The sequence below is a fragment of the Salmo trutta genome, chromosome 20 (assembly GCF_901001165.1).
Source record: "Salmo trutta chromosome 20, fSalTru1.1, whole genome shotgun sequence".
Classification (NCBI taxonomy): Eukaryota; Metazoa; Chordata; class Actinopteri; order Salmoniformes; family Salmonidae; genus Salmo; species Salmo trutta.
The window spans coordinates 35,456,438-35,478,794 of record NC_042976.1 but is presented as its reverse complement, the minus strand read 5'-3'; the positions used below and the strand labels follow the sequence as shown (position 1 = coordinate 35,478,794).

General features: G+C 44.0%; 1 protein-coding gene across 7 annotated transcripts in view; it reads left to right on the top strand.

The window, feature by feature from the left end:
- The window catches only part of tns1b (tensin 1b), a 302,397-nt gene that overhangs the window by 167,833 nt on the left and 112,207 nt on the right, over nucleotides 1-22,357 (top strand). For all 7 annotated transcript variants that reach the window (XM_029703058.1, XM_029703057.1, XM_029703059.1 and 4 more), the window contains one exon: nucleotides 18,490-18,528. In XM_029703058.1, the coding sequence (XP_029558918.1) occupies nucleotides 18,490-18,528 (39 nt within the window). The remainder of the gene's footprint in view (nucleotides 1-18,489; nucleotides 18,529-22,357) is intronic.

Genomic DNA, 22,357 nt, shown 5'->3' with positions numbered 1-22,357 from the left:
CTAACGTGCTAAAATGCTAGTTGTAGGGTTCCAAAGGTGAGAGCAAACAAGGGCAACAACAGAGTCCGTTTTTTCTCCTCTGTGGCACGTAATTGATAAATGATTGTACAATTATTGATTGGCTAGGGGGAGACTGTTCTAAGTTGCTGATTAGAAGGAAAGGACAAAGGAGAAGTAAACACATTGGCATGAGTTTGAGGCCTGAAGTCGATATTGTTCCAGAGAGAGACAAGAAACGTCAGGACATCAGACAGTGTATGTCATCATACACTGTGCCCAGTTTATTGAAAAGCACAACCAGCCTCAGTATGCACTCCATCAGATTCAACGCTGCTTTAACGTTGGCACACGTTATGCAGCAGAAATTAGCACTGCACTTATACATGTGTCAACGGTTAATTGTTTACAGTCTGGCGTTTAGTGAGATGAATAAAATCTTTGAGGGCACAGGGCCATGTTTTCTGAAGGCCCCATATATTTGAAGGGGATCAGCTAATGTTACACATGGCTACTTTAAAGACTTTTGGTTCCTTTACAGTATAACTGTTGACCGACCCTGAAGGGAGGCTTGTTAAGGAGATTGAGTGAAAACATCCTGTGTGTTGTTTTGGGCATAGTGAACAGTTGTCCATTCAGTTGTCACCTGACAGAGGGTCAGAACATCTCATGGCAAAGTAACCTTAAAGAAGGTCACGGTAACTCATGGCTAAGAGTTGCCAGTTAAACAGTGAAAAGCCGACTGTGACCAAAATATGCCCACTCACGCGTCTATGAAAAGGTAATGAATGTGTTTTTGCTTTTTTTTTTAAGTATAATAATGCTATGCTGTTCAAGAGAATGGTGTACTGTAACTCCCCCAAAAAAAACCTAGCGACCGTAATTGTGCAAATGAATGTCATGCCATGTGTTATCTGGTATGCTTTACAGGTGTGTGTTTTGGTAACACTTAAAAGGAGTGCAGGACTCATCCTATTGCCATTGCCTATAGCCCCATTGTCATCATATGTTATGAAGATTGTCCAATGACTTGTACAGTAACAAATTGTACATAGCACAATTTAAAACTGACCTTAGATCAGTGTCAGGGCTCAACCTCATCCTATTTCTATACTCTAGTCACACATGGTGCACAATGTGATCTAAAGATCTCACGGTTCTCCACCAACAAAGTCTAGTGCCATGCCAGCTCCTCAAGACTAAGGCCATGCAGAGCCCCTATAATACCCCTTAACGGGGAACACTGGGCCCAGACATTTAATAATAGCTGATTTCTCCAAAATGCCTCCATGCAATTAAGGCGGCGGTCTCGCCTCGCATAATGGCTCTTTATTGACCAGTGGTTGCTGCTGGAAGGGAGTGAAGGAAAGGGATAAAAGAGGAGAACGAGACCCTGTTTCCGCTCCTCTGTTCGCAATCCCAGCCTTTGACGCGGCCTGTAAGCTTGACAAGGGGGTTTATATTTGTGGCTGCGGGTAACATTGTCCCCGATGATTACAGTAAAATGGCAGCCCTGTCGGTTGCCAGTTCTGTCAGAATCAATGGCTTGCTGTATTTTGTCTCTTCAACCACATCCCACCACCGAAGTAGAACTGAGTCATCGACGGCCCTGTTATACCCTCCTGGGACGCCGTCAGTCAAATATGGATCCCGGTTCACATGACTGCACCATTATGCTTATTGAAAGTGACTTCTCTGACGACCCCAGGGAGTAGAATAGAATACTATATAAGATCACATTCATGGTGGTTATATCCTTAACATTGTGTTTTGGTGTACAGTGATTGTTTTGAATCTATAGTTTACAACTCATAGTTTGCCCTCTACAAACCCATTGGAGTCTAGAGTAATTCACAACTGACAGAGGTTGGATGATGCCCATTCCCACATCAATAGTGATCAATAGAGATCTGACTGTACATTCAAGCATACTAGTTAAAAATGCAACTAAGCAACTAAGACCCTAATATTGTTACTGATCATACTGTGTTTATGACAGCTGTGGAGGAGGTGCCCTGCTTATGATCCTGGTTTTGTTGTATGTACAACTAACCGATAGCAGTCCAGCTGTTATATCTAACATACAAACCTGTGTTGTACCTGCTGCCTCTCACAGAAGAATGGAAGTGGCTTACTTCCGTGTTCCCCAGCATGGCCAGATAGTATAGACCAGAGGTAGGGAACTACACTGAACAAAAATATAAATGCAACATGTCAAGTGTTGGTCCCATGTTTTATGAGTTGAAAAGATCCCAGAAATGTTCTATGCGCACAAAAATATTATTTCTCTCATATTTGTTTATATCCCTGCTTGTGAGCGTTTCTCCATTGTCAAGATAATCAATCCACCTGACAGCTGTGGCATATCAAGAAGCTGATTAAACAGCATGATCATTACACAGGTGCACGTTGTGCTGGGGACAATAAAAAGGTCACTCTAAAATGTGTAGTTTTGCCACAGATGTCGCAAGTTTTGAGGGGGAGTGTGCAATTGGAATGCTGACTGCAGGATCGTCCACCAGAGCTGTTGCCAGAGAATGTTAATTATTAACAAAGTTAATTTCTCAATCATTTCTCTACCAATGTCATTTTAGAGAATTTGGCAGTAAGTCCAACCGGCCTCACAACCGCAGACCACATGTATGGCATCGTGTGGGCGAGCGGTTTGCTGATGTCAATGTTGTGAACAGAGTGCCCCATGGTGGCGGTGGGGTTATGGTATGGGCGGGCATAAGCTACGGACAATGAACACATTTGCATTTTATTGATGGCAATTTGAATGCACAGAGATACCGTGACAAGATCCTGAGGCCCATTGTCGTGCCATGTTTGGAATGCTCTGGATCAATGTGTGCGACAGCGTGTTCCAGTTCCCACCAATATCCAGCAACTACGCACAGCTATTGAAGAGGAGTGGGACAACATTCCACAGGCTACAAACAACAGCCTGATCAACTCTATGCGAAGGAGAAGTGTCTCGCTGCATGAGGCAAATGGTGGTCACACCAGATACTGACTGGTTTTCTGATCCACGGCCCTACCTATTTTTTTCAAGGTATCTTTGACCATTAGATGCATATCTGTATTACCGGTCATGTGAAATCTATAGATTAGGGCCTAATGAATTTATTTCAATTGACTGATTTCCTTATATGAACTGTAACTCAGTAAAATCTTAGAAATTGTTGCATGTTGCGTTTATATTTTTGTTCAGGAGCGGGACGATTTTTGTCTGGAGCGGATGGTCGAGGTGCCGGAACATAATTATAAAAATAAAAAAATACAAATGTATTTTAGGGGGCCCAACAAAAAAAATCACTTGCCCGCATGTTGCCAACGCCCTGGTATACAGTGGGGGGGAAAAGTATTTGATCCCCTGCTGATTTTGTACTTTTGCCCACTTACAAAGAAATGATCAGTCTATTATTTTAATGGTAGGTTTATTTGAACAGTGAGAGACAGAATAACAACAACAACAACAAAAAACGCATGTCAAAAATGTTATAAAATGATTAGCATTTTAATGAGGGAAATAAGTATTTGACCCCTCTGCAAAACATGACTTAGTACTTGGTGGCAAAACCCTTGTTGGCAATCACAGAGGTCAGACGTTTCTTGTAGTGGGCCACCAGGTTTGCACACATCTCAGGAGGGATTTTGTCCCACTCCTCTTTGCAGATCTTCTCCAAGTCATTAAGGTTTCGAGGCTGACGTCTGGCAACGCGAACCTTCAGCTCCCTCCACAGATTTTCTATGGGATTAAGGTCGGGAGACTGGCTAGGCCACTCCAGGACCTTAATGTGCTTCTTCTTGAGCCACTCCTTTGTTGCCTTGGCCGTGTGTTTTGGGTCAGTGTCATGCTGGAATACCCATCCACGACCCATTTTCAATGCCCTGGCTGAGAGAAGGAGGTTCTCACCCAAGATTTGACAGTACATGGCCCTGTCAAATAATGTGGTGAAGTTGTCCTGTCCCCTTAGCAGAAAAACACCGCCAAAGCATAATGTTTCCACCTACATGTTTGACGGTGGAGATGGTGTTCTTGGGGTCATAGGCAGCATTCCTCCTCCTCCAAACACGGCGAGTTGAGTTGATACCAAAGAGCTCCATTTTGGTCTCATCTGACCACAACACTTTCACCAGTTGTCCTCTGAATCATTCAGATGTTCATTGGCAAACTTTAGACGGGCATGTATATGTATTCTTGAGCAGGGGGACCTTGCGGGCGCTGCAGGATTTCAGTCCTTCACGGCGTAGTGTGTTACCAATTGTTTTCTTGGTGACTATGGTCCCAGCTGCCTTGAGATCATTGACAAGACCCTCCCATGTAGTTCTGGGCTGATTCCTCACCGTTCTCATGATCATTGCAACCCCACGAGGTGAGATCTTGCATGGAGCCACAGGCCGAGGGATATTGACCGTTCTTTTGTGTTTCTTCCATTTGCGAATAATCACACCAAATGTTGTCACCTTCTCACCAAGCTGCTTGGCGATGGTCTTGTAGCCCATTCCAGCCTTGTGTAGGTCTACAATCTTGTCCCTGACATCCTTGGAGAGCTCTTTGGTCTTGGCCATGGTGGAGAGTTTGGAATCTGATTGATTGATTGCTTCTGTGGACAGGTGTCTTTTTTACAGGTAACAAGCTGCGGTTAGGAGCACTCCCTTTAAGAGTGTGCTCCTAATCTAAGCTCGTTACCTGTATAAAAGACACCTGGGAGCCAGAAATCTTTCTGATTGAGAGGGGGTCAAATACTTATTTCCCTCATTAAAATGCAAATCATTTCATAACATTTTTGACATGCTTTTTTCTGGATTTTTTGTTGTTGTTATTCTGTCTCTCACTGTTCAAATAAACCTACCATTAAAATTATAGACTGATCATTTCTTTGTCAGTGGGCAGACATACAAAATCAGCAGGGGATCAAATGCTTTTTTCCCCCACTGTAGACCCTTAGCCCCTCCACACATTATCACTTTCTTGCAAAGGCTTGAGAGGCTCGATAGAAGGTAGGTACCCTCTTGCTTTGTCCCTATTCCACCCATCATTATCATCAGCCAGCATGTGCATCCCCCACCCCTACTCCTCCCAAAACTCCAGACGACTCCCCGTACGCTATGTGAAATATTCTCTCCCTGGGAACCATGGGTGTGCGCCAGCAGTTGAGTGCGGGGAAGGGGGGCTGTGTTCCGCGTAACATCCCCTCCCATGAGGTCTCTCTCTCTCTTTATCAAGCCCCCAGTCTCCCTGTGGAATGTTTATGGAATGCAGGCCCTAGCTGTTTCCACGGTTTCATCAGAAAGCCCTTGTGTTCTTGTTTGCTTTTTCTGCCTTGATTGATGGAGGGACTTTAGTATTGGAAAAAAGGCAGGAAACACCTTGCCAGATCTGGATCCTTCCATGCTGCAAATATTCAACATCCAGACCAGCAGCACTAAAACCACAGGGCTGGTCATGTAGCCAACATGGAGCAGTCAACTGATCTTCAACAGAGAAACTGGGGTTGACATAGACTCTTGCCCTCACATTCGGCTGCAATATTATAGTCACAATTGTCATACAGTACAATGTTATGATTTACCTTACAGGAGCAGAAATGGTGACTTGTATAAAAAGTTCAATGACAGTATTAGTCTTTGAGTGTGCAAGCAGGTATGCTGTACATTGTGTTTGCATGTATATGTGTGTGTCTGTGTGTGTGTGTGTGTGTGTGTGTGTGTTTCTGTGTGTGTGTCTGTGTAGCATACATGTGTTTTCTCCAAACTGTCCATAAAGAGAACCACAAACAGAGACAGGCCCCACAAACTTTTACTGAAAAGTGTAACTCTTTCTATGTTGCCCAAATGGAAGAGTTTATTTGCTCTGCTCACTAACATTACAATATTGGCTCTGGAATGAAACTGCGGTGATTAATGCTTATTTGAGCGAAGGTATGCAGTTGGCGTCCCAGAGATGTGTATGTACTGTATCAATATTGCTCTAATGGAGTCAATTATGGACATATTTATTTGCACATCAGCAATTCTGAGAAATTGTGTGCAAAACAGATTGTGGTTATAAAGGAGTGTGTGTGTGAACAGTTTGTACTTATTCAGCATGTGTGTATGCACGCATGTCTGTGTATGTGTCTGTGCATACAGTATGCGTGTCATGTGGCGCACCCATGTCTGTATGAGGGATAGAGAAAGACATAGACATCCACCCATCTATCTCACCAGAGACCTCAGACGCCACTGAGAGATAACTCATGTTGTGTCAGTTAGTCTGCTGTCGCCGTGTTTCCAAAACTAGACCCGGAGCATCAAACCAGCCCACCTGCCCGCGAAGGGGATTTCTGTATCCCCATAACTCTTCTCCACAAATGTGCTAAATGCCAGCCAGGTTGCCTGTCGGTGCTAGCCTGTCTCAGCCTGCCACAGCTCCCTGAGAGACAAAAGAACTATTGCTTTCCAAGGCTTGACTAAGGCAGTTAACTCAAATTGAGTTATAGTACTGTATGTCAGCTCAGGGTAACCAAGGGTGAGTAATCTAATGTTGCCATATCCCAATAGACTTAGACTTACACATATTATGATAAGCTACAACATGATACAATACATTGCAATTTTACAATAAAGTGTACTACAATGAAATGTGGTGCACATACACATATCTATCACATTTTACTTTCTTACATTTGATCATATGGGCATTATGTTCTTCCATTGCTTGGTCATGCTCAAATAACTTGTGACTGATATTGTTTCATGGCAGGAATCCGCTATTATCCTCATACACACAAGTCTCCCTCGTGATTGGAGATTAACCTTTACCTTCCCCTCTGTTATCTGTATCCTAAGCAATAACCAACCTTCTTAGCCTGGTCCCAGATCAGTTTGTGCTGTCTGCCATCTCTTACAGTCACACATACAGATCTGTGATCAGGCTACCACTTTCTTGCTCTCCTTGTTTCTGCCTCCCCTTTTTCCCTCTTTCACTGTCTCCATGGGGTTCTCAATGCTTGGCCATTTGCCAAACAATAGAGACATGGCAATATGTAAATCACCTCATTGGTAAATAAGACTTGATCCCACATGTCATCCTGAAGAGTCTGGAGGAAGTGTGACCTCGCTGTGCAGTAACAAAAGAAACAAGGCATAGCTTCTCTCTGCCGTGTGACAGTAGTTCTGCCAAACAAAGATGGAGTGAGAATGAACAGGCGGCCCTGTTGAAGACGCAGCAGGCCTCCACTCCTCGCCAGGGAGAATAAACATGGCAGGTATTTAGAGTGCGTCAAAGCCTGCTCTATTTACCTCCCCTCTTTCACCCCTCTGCCATGTGCACTCTCCACTGTCTGTCTGTCTGTCTGTCTGTCTGTCTGTCTGTCTGTCTGTCTGTCTGTCTGTCTGTCTGTCTGTCTGTCTGTCTGTCTGTCTGTCTGTCTGTCTGTCTGTCTGTCTGTCTGTCTGTCTGTCTGTCTGTCTGTCTGTCTGTCTGCCTGTCTGTCTGTCTGTCTGCCTCTGTCTAACGCTCTCTCTCTCTCTCTCTAAGATGTTACTCACATCCATCCCATCGCCTGGCCCTTCAGTGTTGCTAAATGTTTGAATTTTTTAAATTATTTCACCTTTATTTAACCAGGTAGGCTAGTTGAGAACAAGTTCTCATTTACAACTGTGACCTGGCCAAGATAAAGCAAAGCAGTGCGACACAAACAACAACACAGAGTTACACATGGAATAAACAAACATGCAGCCAATAACACAATAGAGAAAAAGTATATATACAGTGTGTGCAAATGAGGTAAGATAAGGGAGGTAAGGCAATAAATAGGTCATAGTGGCGAAATCATTTCAATTTAGCAATTGAACACTGGAGTGATAGATGTGCAGAAGATGAATGTGCAAGTAGAGATCCTGGGGTGCAAAGGAGCAAAAAATAATAATAACAGTATGGGGATGAGGTGGTTGGATGGGCTATTTACAGATGGGCTATGTACAGGTGCAGTGATCTGTGAGCTGCTCTGACAGCTGGGGCTTAAAGTTAGTGAGGGAGATATGGGTCTCCAGCTTCAGTGATTTTTGCAATTCGTTCCAGTCATTGGCAGCAGAGAACTGTAAGGAAAGGTGGCCATAGGAGGAATTGGCTTTGGGGTGACCAGTGAGATATACCTGCTGGAATGGGTGCTACGGGTGTGTGCTGCTATGGTGACCAGTGAGCTGAGATAAGGCGGGGCTTTACCTAGCAACGACTTATAGATGACATGGAGACAGTGGGTTTGGCGACGAATATGAAGCGAGGGCCAGCCAATGAGAGCATACAGGTTGCAGTGGTGGGTAGTATATGGGGCTTTGGTGACAAAACGGATGGCACTGTGATAAACTACATCCAAATTGCTGAGTAGAGTGTTGGAGGCTATTTTGTAATTGACATCGCCGAAGTCAAGGATCGGCAGGATAGTCAGTTTTACGGGGTATGTTTAGCAGCATGAGTGAAGGATGCTTGGTTGTGAAATAGGAGGCCGATTCTAGATTTAATTTTGGATTGGATATACTTAATGTGAGTCTGGAAGGAGAGTTTACAGTCTAACCAGACACCTAGGTATTTGTAGTTGTCCACATATTCTAAGTCAGAACCGTCCAGAGTATCGATGCTAGACGGGCGGGCGAGTGCAGGCAGCGATCGGTTGAAGAGCATGCATTTAGTTTTACTTGCATTTAAGAGCAGTTGGAGGCCATGGAAGGAGTGTTGTATTGAAAATCGTCTGGAGGTTTGTTAACACAGTGTCCAAAGAAGGGCCAGAAGTATACAGAATGGTGTCGTCTGCGTAGAGGTGGATCAGAGAATCACCAGCAGCAAGAGCGACATCATTGATGTATACAGAGAAGAGTCCCCCATAGAGACTGCCATAGGTCCAGACAACAGGCCCTCCGATTTGACACACTGAACTCTATCTGAGTAGCTTGTGAACCAGGCGATGCAGTCATTTGAGAAACCAAGGCTGTTGAGTCTGCCGATAAGAATGTGGTGATTGACAGAGTCGAAAACCTTGGCCAGGTCGATGAAGATGGCTGCACAGTATTGTCTTTTATCAATGGCGGTTATGATATTGTTGAGGACCTTAGTGTGGCTGAGGTGCACACATGACCAGCTCGGAAACCAGATTGCATAGCGGAGAAGGTATGGTGGGATTCGAAATGGTCGGTGATCTGTTTGTTAACTTGGCTTTCGAAGACTTTAGAAAGGCAGGGTAGGATAGATATAGGTCTGTAACAGTTTGGGTCTAGAGTGTCTCCCCCTTTGACAAGGGGGATGACCGCGGCATCTTTCCAATCTTTAGGGATCTCAGATGATACGAAAGAGAGGTTGAACAAGCCAGTAATAGGGGTTGCGAAGGATAATTTTAGAAAGAGAGGATACAGATTGTCTAGCCCAGCTGATTTGTAAGCATGACCATCCGTAGAAAAATGCTTTTTGAAATTCTCGATTATCGTAGATTTATTGGTGGTGACAGTATTTCCTAGCCTCAATGCAGTGGGCAGCTGGGAGGAGGTTCTCTTATTCTCCATGGATTTTACAGTGTCCCAGAACTTTTTGGAGTTTGTGCAACAGGATGCAGATTTCTGTTTGAAAAAGCTAGCCTTTGCTTTCCTAACTGCCTGTGTATATTGGTTCCTAACTTCCCTGAAAAGTTGCATATTGCGGGGGCTATTGGATGCTAATGCAGTACGCCACAGGATGTTTTTGTGCTGGTCAAGGGCAGTCAAGTCTGGAGTGATCCAAGGGCTATATCTGTTCTTAGTTCTACATTTTTTGAATGGGGCATGCTTATTTAAGATGGTGAGGAAATCCCTTTTAAATAATAACTAGGCATCCTCTACTGACGGAATGAGGTCAATATCCTTCCATGATACCCGGGCCAGGTTGATTAGAAAGGCCTGCTCGCTGAAGTGTTTTAGGGAGCAGTTGACAGTGATGAGGGGTGGTCGTTTGACTGCGGAACCATTACAGACGCAGGCAATGAGGCAGTGATCGCTAAGATCCTGGTTGAAGACAGCAGAGGTGTATTTTGAGGGCAGGTTGGTCAGGATGATATCTATGAGGGTGCACGTGTTTACGGATTTAGGGTTGTACCTGGTATGTTCCTTGATAATTTATGTGAGATTGAGGGCATTTAGCTTAGATTGTAGGACAGCCGGGGTGTTAAGCATATCCCAGTTTAGGTCACCTAACAGTACAAACTCTGGAGATAAATGGGGGGCAAATAATTCACATATGTTGTCCAGGGCCCAGCTGGGGGCTGAGGGGGGTCTATAACAAGCGGCAACAGTGAGAGACTTATTTCTGGAAAGGTGGATTTTTAAAATTAGAAGCTCAAACTGTTTGGGCGCAGACCTGGACAGCATGACATAACTCTGCAGACTATCTCTGCAGTAGATTGCAACTCCGCCCCCTTTGGCAGTTCTATCTTGGCGGAAAATTTTGTAGTTGGGGATGGAAATGTAAGATTTTTTGGTGGCCTTCCTAAGCCAGGATTCAGACACGACTAGGACATCAGGGTTGGCAGAGTGTGCTCAAGCGGTGAATAAAACAAACTCAGGGAGGAGGCTTCTGATGTTAACATTCATGAAACCAAGGCTTTTACGGTTACAGAAGTCAACAAATGATAGCGCCTGGGGAATAGGAGTGGACCTGGGGGCTACAGGGCCTGGGTTAACCTCTACATCACCAGAAGAAGAGAACAGGAGTAGTAGGATAAGGGTACTGCTAAAGGCTATAGGAACTGGTCATCCAGTGCGTTGTGGACAGAGAATAAAAGGAGAAGATTTCTGGGTGTGGTAGAATAGATTCAGGGCATAATGTACAGCCAATGGTATGGTAAGATATGAGTACAGTGGAGGTAAACCTAGGCTTTGAGTGACGATGAGAGAGGTTTTGTCTCTGGAGGCACCAGTTAAGCTACGTGAGGTCTCCGCATGTGTGCGGGGTGAGACAATGTAAGGCATTTTGAGTGGGACCGAGAGCTCTACAGTGAAATAAAACAATAAGAACTAGCCAAGACAGCAGTAGACAAGGCATAGTGACATTAGAGAGAGGCATAAAGCAATCACAGGTGTTGATCAGGAGAGCTAAGACAACAACGGGTAAATGGCGATGAATGTGCAGAGCGGGTCAGTTAGGTACATACAGGACCTGAGTTCGAGGCTGGGGCCGACAGGTAAACAAAATGAGGTACCATGTTATTGAAACAGTCTCTTTGTGCTTTAGCTGTGTAGCCGAGTCATCATAGGGTCAAAAGAGCCGCAATAGGTAAGTCAGGGTGCCGTTAGGCGAGCAGGGGATACAGCGTTCAGAAAAGCTAGCGGGCCGGGGCTAGTAGATGGTTCTATGGCGACATCGTAACAGAATAGCCTGTTGAGACCACATCCGGTGATCACATCGGTAGTCCAGTCGTGATGGATCGGCGGGGCTCCGTGTCGACAATAAAGGGTCCAGGCCTATTGGCAAAGGAGGTATTGTAGCCCTAGAATTAGCTGGTATATGGGCCTAGCTCAAGGCTAGCTCAAGGCTAGTTGGTGCTTGCTAACAGTAGCCACTGATTTGCAGCTAGCTAGCTGCGATGATCCGGTGTAATGATCCAGAGCGGCAGGAATCCGGTGATATGGTGGAGAGAATCAGTCCGATATGCTCTGGGTTGATATCGCGCTGTGCAGACTGGCAGGTGTTGTCCAAGTTAAGGCTGGCCGAGCTAAGGCTGGCTGGTGAACGAGAAAAAGGTGAAGGCCGCTAGCCGTGGCTAACAAAGACTAGAAGTTAGTTAGCTGGCTAGCTTCTGATGGAAGTTCCAGTAATAAGGAATAAAAATAGCAGATCCGTACCGCATTGGGTGAGGCGGGTTGCAGGAAAGTATTTTTAGTTCGTAGATAGAAAGTGAGATTAAGATATATATGAAAAAGACCGGCTATTTACATACTGAGAAGGGAAACAATGTTATGTAGTTAGTGTGGGATGGATCAGAGCTTGGCAGTCATCTGAAGATGTTCTACATTTCACACTGAAAGAAAAAAGAGAAAGGAACGCATAGCTGTTGCTCAGACGGAATGTTCTGAAGGGGGAATGGGCACAGGCACATGGGCCAGCGATTCCACTTTATTCCTTTCTCTAGTGTTTATACCCAATAAGTCCAAACTAACACAGAATCTTGCAAACTAAGATACCCCTGCTACGGAAAGCCCTCTGTTATTGGTTATGCCAAGTAAATTGAATTTGCACACTAAATATTTCTATGAGGAATTGCCAGATGCATGGATGTATTGGGTCTGAGTAAACATTAAAAGCACTCAGGAGCGGCCTTGTGTTTATGCCAGTGCCAGAGGTTTGAAGGTTTGAGTGGTGATATGCCCCATTTTTGGCACTGTGGAAATACACCTGACCCACCAAGATTGATTCATTACATTGTAATGGTAGCCTGGAGTGCACCAGCAGCTCACCTCTCACACTGCCACAATCAAACTATTTGAGAAGAGAAGGATTGCTTTTAAAAAAAAAATTTGACCAATTGTGGCGGCAGGATTATCAACGCAAGCTAAGCCATGATCCCAAGCCATTAACCCAAACGGAGCAATCCTAAACTGTTTTGTTAAATCAATAACCAGATAAGTCAAATTGATCATATCACTGTATCTATTGTAGTTTATCTGGAGTAGCTCAACACAAGACAATGTTTGTACATCCTCCCCTGTAAGCAATAAACGACTGTATATCCAGTACTGACAGAGCCATTTGCCATGGACTTTTGTCTGCGGGAAATGGACCTTGATTTAATGTTGTTAACACAAGCATGTACAGAATGCAAAAACACAATTACCCTTTATTATATTACACTTGTTCGTACACTTCGATAGCATCAACACACGTTCATGGCTGTCCCTGAACCCATACACTGACAAAGGCTTTATGTTTTTCCCCCATGCTAACTAAAGTGGTCTGGAAACGTTTTGTCCCCCCTCTCCTTCCACCACTGTAAATGTAGTACTTGTATACAACAGTTGAAATTGTTACCCAGGTCCTTAAAGGCATTACAATGTCCTGATAGAAAGTAACCAGAGAGAGAAAGAAAAGAAGGTCATTTCTTCGGCGGGGATCCCATTTTTTCCACCAAATCATTTCTTGCGACCCCACCCCAAATCTAATGACACAACTTTAAAATTTGTACATTTCGATTTTTACATCAACATATAATCTCTTATCAAAATGAAAAGCAACCAATTCATATATTTATTCAAAATAATTGTCAAATTGCATTTCTCAAAAACATTGTATATTGTCCCATACAATAATCTGTACTCTTAATAAAATGTAGTTATTTGTTTTTTGGGGGCGACCCCACTGCGTTCCCCCCTTATGGGGTCGCGACCCCGACTTTGAATACCCCAGCTCTACAGTATGACATATTTTTGAGTAAATCATTATGAATGCAATTATATTTATTCACCCGTATTCACAAAGTCACCTGGAGGCTCACTGAGGCTCTCCTTCCATTCTCTATGCCACACCTTGCCATTCTCCACCTGCAAATCTGTTCACATTTCCAATTCTTCTTTACTCATTTCTCCCTCTGTTCTGCACTTACTTCCTTCTAGTTTTCAGAGTGTCAGGGTAATATTTTCTCAGCGCGGTTACCCACGGTTTGACCTGCGGTGGGCCCAATACTAAGTGTTCACCTGGCCCTTCTCTTAACAGTCTCTGTGCCTAGTCTTTGACCACCTGCCAGGCTACAGGATGCATGCTAAACTATGTGCTACAGTGGGCCTCTAAAGCCAAGAGTACAACTCACTGGAAATGGCTACCTAGGGTAGAATCTGAGTTATTCGTTTATGGGTAGACCTCTTCCGTTCTGTCTCAATCTAGCCTACTGTGGGTTCTCATTATTGTGGCCAAGTAAGGAGCCCGAAGGGGTCAAGGATTACGCATTTACAAGATTATTAGTCCAAACGTCGTCATCCCATTTGAACTCATACACACTACCTCACATCTGAAATGCCATCACTTGGCTGTAGGGAGTGTTTGAATAGACCCACATTCGTGCCCTTTAGGCTTTGTGTCAATTGTTCTACCTTTTTTTCTGCTCTTTTGTCGAACTTACTCACTAAGTAAGTCTATGTCCCTCCGCCTCCAGCTGTGTTAAAATCCATTAAATTGCATTTATTTTATGCCTAGTTGTTGGTCGCTCCATGTTTAATAAATGTTTTGCTGAGGGCCACCATTGAACTTTGTTTGTCACACAGGAATTCATTGTGATTCATAGTGCATTGGTCTGCCTATCAGTAGCGGTGCATGGTTAAAATCACTGGGGAAGCCAAGCCTCCCCCCTAAAAAAAAGCCATAATACAACTTACACTGAATGTGTTGTCATAATTGCGTTGTTTGCTCTATAACCTGTTAGTTCATATGCCTTGCCACTGTGATATATAGGCCTAAAGGCTGAGACAATAGCAAGACGGTTGCAGAATATATTCAACCACACCTTTGTTTTATCACAAAACCGGATAGCAACCTCTGTCCGGTGAAGTCCTATTGCATGTAAGAGACAGTTACATGACCTACAGCATGGTCAAGCAAGTTAATGTTTCCGTCATTTTCCGACCACTAAACAGCTATTGATTTAGAACCACAGAGAGCTACCGCAAGTTGCAAAGAAAAATGGAGCTGCCTCCACTATTCAAGCGCCATTTCAACTTCAACATTTCAACATCATCAAATCACTTCTGCTGAAAGATACCAAAAACAATTTAGTCTAATCAACATAACCTAAATATGATGTGGATGTCCATGGTTCTGATTTATGTTTGCGTGCATGTGTGTGCGTAGAAAAACATGTTGACTCACCCTACTTGTAGAGAAACGCCAATGCCATCCTCTTCTCTTTCATGTTGACAAAACGGTCTATCACTCTGTCATACGGTACTCACTTTTATTTTTTGTTGTCCTAGGCTACCTGCCTAAAATGCTTGGTTGCTAGCCTAACTTCCGTTCATCGCAACGTTAGTTAGTTATCATTAGCCTTCTACATCTAGCTACATATTGAACTAATGGTTGGAATTAATGGTTGGATCAGAATCGCCGTTATAACCATTGGCCTGTACAGAGAATTAAGTAAAACCACAAGTCCAAATCCCTATCTCCATCCATGGCTAATTTAGGAAAGGGACAAATTTAGCTAGCTAGCCACCGGAGGACAACAACACAACGAGATGCAACAATTCAAGTTGTTTCTGTTAATGACCTAGGCTCTTAAAGCAATTTGATAGGAGAGATGCCAAATCCAAGTTGGCTTCCCTTGACATAATTTATTTTCCCGCCAGGACCATTCACAGTTCCCTAGCTCAGCAATGATTGGCAAATTTGTTAAACTTTTTTTGTCAAGGGAAGCCAAATGCTTGCTGGCTTCCCTTGTTTTCAATGCTATGGGTGGCAACAATGTCATACTCGTTTGGACCAGACAGTATCCGATAGATAGCCTACACGTGGAGAGTCAGAGGGGCGCTGTTTCGCTCCCTCGGATGCTTTCTCACCTGAGATACATTCAGCCTCTTGTGAATTGAAGGAAAATGATGAAACACAGAGAGACAAAAGATAATTATTATAATATATATATATATCGGGGGTTTTTTTGGGGGGGGGGGGGGGGGCTTCCCTTGGTGTCAATGGATACATGCCACTGCTGCCTATTAGGATATTTGACTGAGATTAGCCTTAGCCCTTAGCCTTGTTAATCCTCAGTATAGAGCACTTGCTTTAACACACTTGTCAAGTGTTACTGATTTGTGAACCAATCCCGAAGACCACTTTCCATTCCCCCACCAGTATATGCCCTTCACGGCAACTTCGATAAGAACATCCTCGATACCAATCCGACCCTGAAAATTCCTCACTCAAGGGAGGGTCATGGAGGATTTCAGGGCAAGTGGAAAAGGGCGGGAATTTCGGGTGAAACACACAAGGTGTCGGAGTGGTTATTGATTGCAGGTGGACTTAACTGTTAGCAGCAGGAGCCTGGGGGTGAAGCGGGGGCCATGTGAAGAGATGGGCCAGGCCCAGTGAGGAGGCACCTCAGCGGGGCTCAGACATTCCCCAGGCCCCTTGGAGTCCTTGGATGAGCTGAGAGGCATGGAGGGGGCAGCTGTCAGTGTGTGGAGTGAACGGGAGAGTTGGGGGATGAGGTGCAGACATGGGCAGGCATGGTTGGGGTGATTTGAGGAGGTTAACAGTGCGGAGACTTGAACCAGGCTGAGATACTGTACTTTGTCAACTCACAGCACCTCTAAATAATAACTGTAGCCTTTCTCAAGAGACAAGTGACATTCCATGGAGCTGTCCTCATGCTACTTGATTTATCTGGTTGCAGTCAGTCATTAGTCAGAGATACAGCATTTATTTTGGTTTACACTGTATTTAAATAGTTCCCTACAAATGCTACATTCTATACATGCTCAACTAACTACTATGCACCTCTTTTTGCTGGTATCAGATAGCAAGGCTTTCCTGTTTACAGTCCACATTCCTCTATTCCATCAGGGGTTTGAGTAACGGCCTCCAAAACGACAAAGACTTTGATGACCCAATGTGACTCACGCATCCGATATAACCTTGTGAATCCAATAAGCCGACTCACACCCCGATGGCTACCGTTCAGTGATGCTTTTAGCTTGATCCAATCAACGTGTGTGTTGGCTGCATTGTCACAAACATCCAGTTGGCTTTGAGCTCCCTGAGGATCTTGAGATTGCTTTGTCGTGAGGACCAATGGGCATTCAGGTGAATTTGTGTAGACCTCTTGTGCGTTTGTGAAACTTCACTGCAAATTAGTAACCACTGTCGCAGTTGTACCTTCACTGTCCCAACGTTTTAAGGTTATGCCTTAGTCAGTTTAGAAAATCTCCACATTCCATTTATAGCTTCATGAATAAACTACATTGATTTATGAACAAAGAAATCCGAAACAGACACAATAGAGAGAGTTAAGCATTGAGTCATTGCTGCCATGCATTGTGAAAACAACTGAGCTATTGAATGAGGCTTTTTCTTACAGTACAAAGAAGTAGCAAGCTCGGTATTAGAATTGCAGATCAACCACTGTATGGGCTTAGCGATGGATAATCCTTGATTTACTCTCTGCCGTGACAGATTTGTCCCATTGTATTTATTTGCGGTGCTTTACATTGCCTGAAGCAACATTTGGGTAGTTTTGGTGGGGACTTTTAGAGACTGTTCAGGCTTTTTATGTGGACAGAAAGGAATGTGCTAGCTTTAGCGTAAACATAAAGCAGACCCCAAGAAACCATAAGTCTTCTGTTCACACCGCAAGGGACAATTAGTCAAGGATTTGCCTCTGTGTATGACAGAGCTTTTAAAGGCTAACAGCCCTGATAGCCTACAGCTGACCTTTTAGCACTAAAACAAAGATAGTGGTCCAGCATTGACAGACAGCCCTGTTACGAGAGCAAGAGAGAGAACGTGGGTGTGTGTGTGTGTGTGGGGGGGGGGGGGGGGGGGTAAGGCAAAGAGAGATAGAGAGATGAGCAAGTGAAAAAGGTCAACAGCTGATTGAATCCGAGTTACTGTCTCCTGCTTCTAATTTAGCCTTTCCTAACAATAGTCTTTTGTTTGAAAATTAAGTGAAAGATAGACTTCTTTAGGAAGGGAACATCACTGACAACTTACTGTTTGGCTGAAGGTCCTCATGTGGAAACGGTTCATCTCAGTGTTCTATTTGAGTCCCTCGTTATTATCCTCTTCCTGTTTACCCCCTCGCCGTCCTCGTGCTTCTGCTCGGAACTCTGGGATTGATTGTCGCAGCCATTAGAGCGCTAATCGGATTAGAGGTTAGCGCCAACATTGGCAGATCATGGGTTCCAGTAGGCTTCCCAATCGCCTTTAAACATCATTGACTTTCTTGGGCTAAGATAAGCTAGTTAACTGCTGCTAGGAGTTAGCAGTTAGGCTACCTTTCACTTGTTGCCTACTGTTACACAGTCGGAAATTGACTGTGTTATTAGATTGTCCATTGAGATTGGCTCAGAGCTCAATGCTAACGTATTGTTCTCTTTTCCCAGCCTCTCAGCCTGGGCCAAAAGTGATTTAGCCAGCTTTGATATGGATCATATGGGAACAATGAAGTAAACAAGACAATCATTCTATTCTAAAATGAACTGTACAGCATCTCTTAGGTCTGATGTCTGTATCTCTGTTAAGACATTTTGATCACAAGGGTATTGTCATAGTCTTCCTGTGATATACCTATAAACACATACACATTGATACACATTCATAAGATGTACTAGTTTTGGGAAATGTACTATATACTATATTGAAGCATACAGTAAAAACAAAGGACTAATGCTCAGGATCACACAGGTCAAATTTGGAGAGTTTAAATCAGGTATCGACTGTCTGTATACTGTATGTGCTTATGCATAATCTGCAACATACAACATTTTCTTCATTTTCTTTTCCAGGTGTCTTCGTCCTGTGTCCCTGCCACTAACTATGAGCTGGTAAGATTTTTTTAAATTTATATATATATATATATTGCTCAACAGTTGCTCAACAATACAGTTACTTCCACAATGTGAATCTGTCAGTAATAGTGTGTCCATGTATGCATTGTGGAGTAATCCCTTCTTCAGAATGCCATCCAAACATCCAGGGATTTGGTTCTGGGAATCCAACGTATGAGCACGGGCAATAAAAACAACATTATGTTGCTGCATTACCTTTTTTGGTCTGGGTTTGAGATTCTCTGTTGGATGTGGAATTATTTGCCCTCTCTGCACGTTCCGTGTATACATTTACTCTAATCCTTGGCAAGACAAAGAGTAGCCTGCAATGTACACTGAGTATACAAAACATCAAGGACACCTGCTCTTTCCATGCCAAAGACTGACCAAGTGAATCCAGGTGAAAGCAATGATCCCTTATTGATGTCACTTGTTAAATCCACTTAAATCAGTGTAGATGAAGGGGAGGAGACATGTTAAAGAAGGATTTTTAAGCCTTGAGACAGCTGAGACATGGATTGTGTACGTATGCCTTTCAGAGGGTGAATAGGCGAGAACGGGGTATGGTAGTAGATGCCAGGCGCACCGGTTTGTGTCGAGAACTGCACCGCTGCTGGGGTTTTCACGCTCAACAGTTTCCCGTATGTATCAAGAATGGTCCACCACCCAAGGGACATCCAGCCAACTTGACACAACTGTGGGAAGCATTGGAGTCAACATGGGCCAGCATCCCTGTGGAACGCTTTCAACTTCTTGTAGAGTCCATGCCCCAATGAATTGAGGCTGTTCTGAGGGCAAAAGTAGGGAGTTCATCTATTTTCCTTCCCCAGTATGTCATCTACAAGGGAGTTTCACTTTGTGAAATGGCCTCCCATGTATTTTTCTCTACCTTGTAACCCCCTTCCTCCCTATGCCAAGACAATTCACCCCAGAGGTAGACATCACACCCAACATTTTGTTGATTGCCCACTTAAACGTTAATTAGCTAAGATGTAAAACATTCACAGACATATGGTCTTTTTACGACCGAGGAGAGAGAAAGTGCACACACACATACATGCATGAAAACACACGCACGCGCACACATACACACATACACAAACACACACACAGCGGCAAGCTACTCGGGAGGCCTACAGCAGCTGTGTTGTGAAAACAAAATATGGTTCTCAAGGACAACAGTGGCAGTATTTACCAGAGGAAACTGAGTCCAGCTGGACGAAAGGGCCTTACAGAGAGCAGGAAGCAGGAGAAAATACCACAACTTCACACTCGTACCATTTGCTTGTGCAGATGTTTGGTTTGCATACATTGTTTTCTCCCTCTGATTTTGCTTCATTGCATTATAGTAGGTAGGCTATGTAGTCTCTAACTAGGCAGAGTGATGGATTTTAGAGTGATTGCAACATGACTCATGATTGGCTACTTCTTTTACGTTTGATGTGTGTGTGTGCGTCTGTGTGTGTGGAGGAAGTGGACCTCTGCGGTATTTTGGATAGCTGCTGAGGGATTACCCTCTTAGGGCTGTACTTCCCACCCCCACACCACTTTTCTTGATAAAACACCACTCCTGTACCTCTTATACTCACCCCTCTTTTTCCATTCTGGATCATATATTTAACAGAACCCTGCAGGAACAACTCTGCATTCCTCTGTCATGGCAGTTTATTAGCGTTCTCAAAACGTTATTATTTGTTATTAGGTTGGGAAGAACTAAAATGTGCTGTTTGATTGTTATACACAGTGGTACTGTATGAGCCATAGGTAAGTAAAATAGTAGTCAAGCTGTATTGTTGAGAAGTGCAAAGTGTATTGTATATAGGATAAATTGTGTGTGTATGTGTGTGTTCGCGCGCGTGTGTGTGTGTGCATGCTTGTGTGTGTTTGCGCAACCGTGTGTGTGTGTGTGTGTGTGTGTGTGTGTGTGTGTGTGTGTGTGTGTGTGTGTGTGTGTGTGTGTGTTTTCAGTCATTGGCTGCTCTCTGGCTGAAGGATGCTTCTCTCCTCCCATCCCAGGCAGCTCCATGTTTGGTGAATTCCTCACCTCTAGAAGAAAGAGAGAGAGAGAGAGATCTGATTTAGACAGTTGTGTTGTCCAGGTGCAGAACAGAGGGAAGATCACCATAAATCACTTCATGGCTAGAATGATGAGGGGTTCAATTAACATAGTATTTTACATATAAAGTCACTTATGTGATTCTAGTAATTTGGTGTGTTGGGAGACACACACCAGAGAATATGAGTCTTTAACTTGACGTACATGAAGACGCTATGTGGATGCTGTGACTGTCATGTTGTGTGAGAGTGAGGTCCATATAGTGAAGGCATGAGTTGAGAGTACAGTACTGTATGTGAGGGAGAAATACACAGTTAGGACGTAACCAGCAAAGGGATGTAGCCTATAGAGCCGACATTACAGCATAGAGATCAATAGCATCAATAGATTTCTGTGGACTCCAGTGTGTTGGAGAGTGGGGTGTCCATTTTGAGCTGTCTTGTGGAAGCTCTGGTGTGATCATGGTGCGGTAAGGATGTCCTCAGAGTGAGTGATGAGGCGATAGCTCCCTCAGTGGGACTCCCATGCTTGGAGGTGCGTGGCGTAGAGTGGGGCATGCTGGGTAGTACATTCCTGAGACGTGCCCTCATGTTAACTAACGCTGGGCCTGCAATTTAATTTCCCAGAGAGAGAGTGTGGAGAGAGAGAGAGTGTGGAGAGAGAGGAGAGAGAGAGACAGACAGAGAGAGAGAGCAGAACATAGTAAACTGGTTTTAGGTTTGAAACACGCACAGACATACACACACATGCAGCACTCACACACGCAATAATTCACATACACCTTTAAACAATCCCCTCAGGCTTGTGTTTACCTGCATCCACTCAAAGCTGTTTCTCAGTCAATGCCTCCGACACCTACGTCATCCAGACACACACACACACAAAACCAACACAAACCACGGCTGGGGAATCGTGCCAGTGCATTGCTGTGTAATGACTAACTGTGGCGCAGAGATTGGCAAGATCTTTTCAATTAGCCCAGTGTTTACAGCTGTACATACTTGGCTGATATGCCATATTACGTTCTGTATACAGGACAGGACCAAGTATCCCATAATATGATGTGATTCCTATCTCGTAGGCATGTGCATATACATGGGAAGCACGTAAGGTTGGACGTCCATGTTGTATATGCCAAGTGAAAGATGGATGTTTCTTTTTACCAGCTGTACATACACATTATATAATGCACTGAAAGATGTTGACTAGTATTGATGACAAGTATTGATTGTGTGTTAATGTGCCTGTGTCAGCCATATGAAAGATTTTTCTGGTTAGCGTTCTTCTTTTTCACAATAAGAGCCTTGACTTCAAAATGAAAGTCCCTGGAGGACAAGAGTTTAGGTAAAACAGCAATGGTGTGCTTTGTGTAGTATATGGATACAGCTGGACTCCACTAAGTTGCGTGTAGATCTGTTCTCTTCAGGAACGTTTTGATTCTCTCTCTCTTTGACCCGTCCAAATATACAAGGCGAGAGACAGCAAGGCATATTTGTACACTGGAAAACAAACAATGGGGCAAAACACAGAGCCCTTATAGTTTTGGCTCAGATTGGAAGTCATGGAAGTCCTCATCGGCCATTGGGTTATATCATGATCTGTGTATGCTGTGGTTGAATCACTGGCCAAACCCTGTTAGCCATAATAGGACATGAGACAGGAGAGAGAAAGAGTAAGAGAGAAGAGAAAGAAAGGGTGAGAGAGAGAGAAAAGAGAGAACACATTCCAAACGGAGTGAGAATGAGCAGACTAGCATCACTCCGTCCCCAC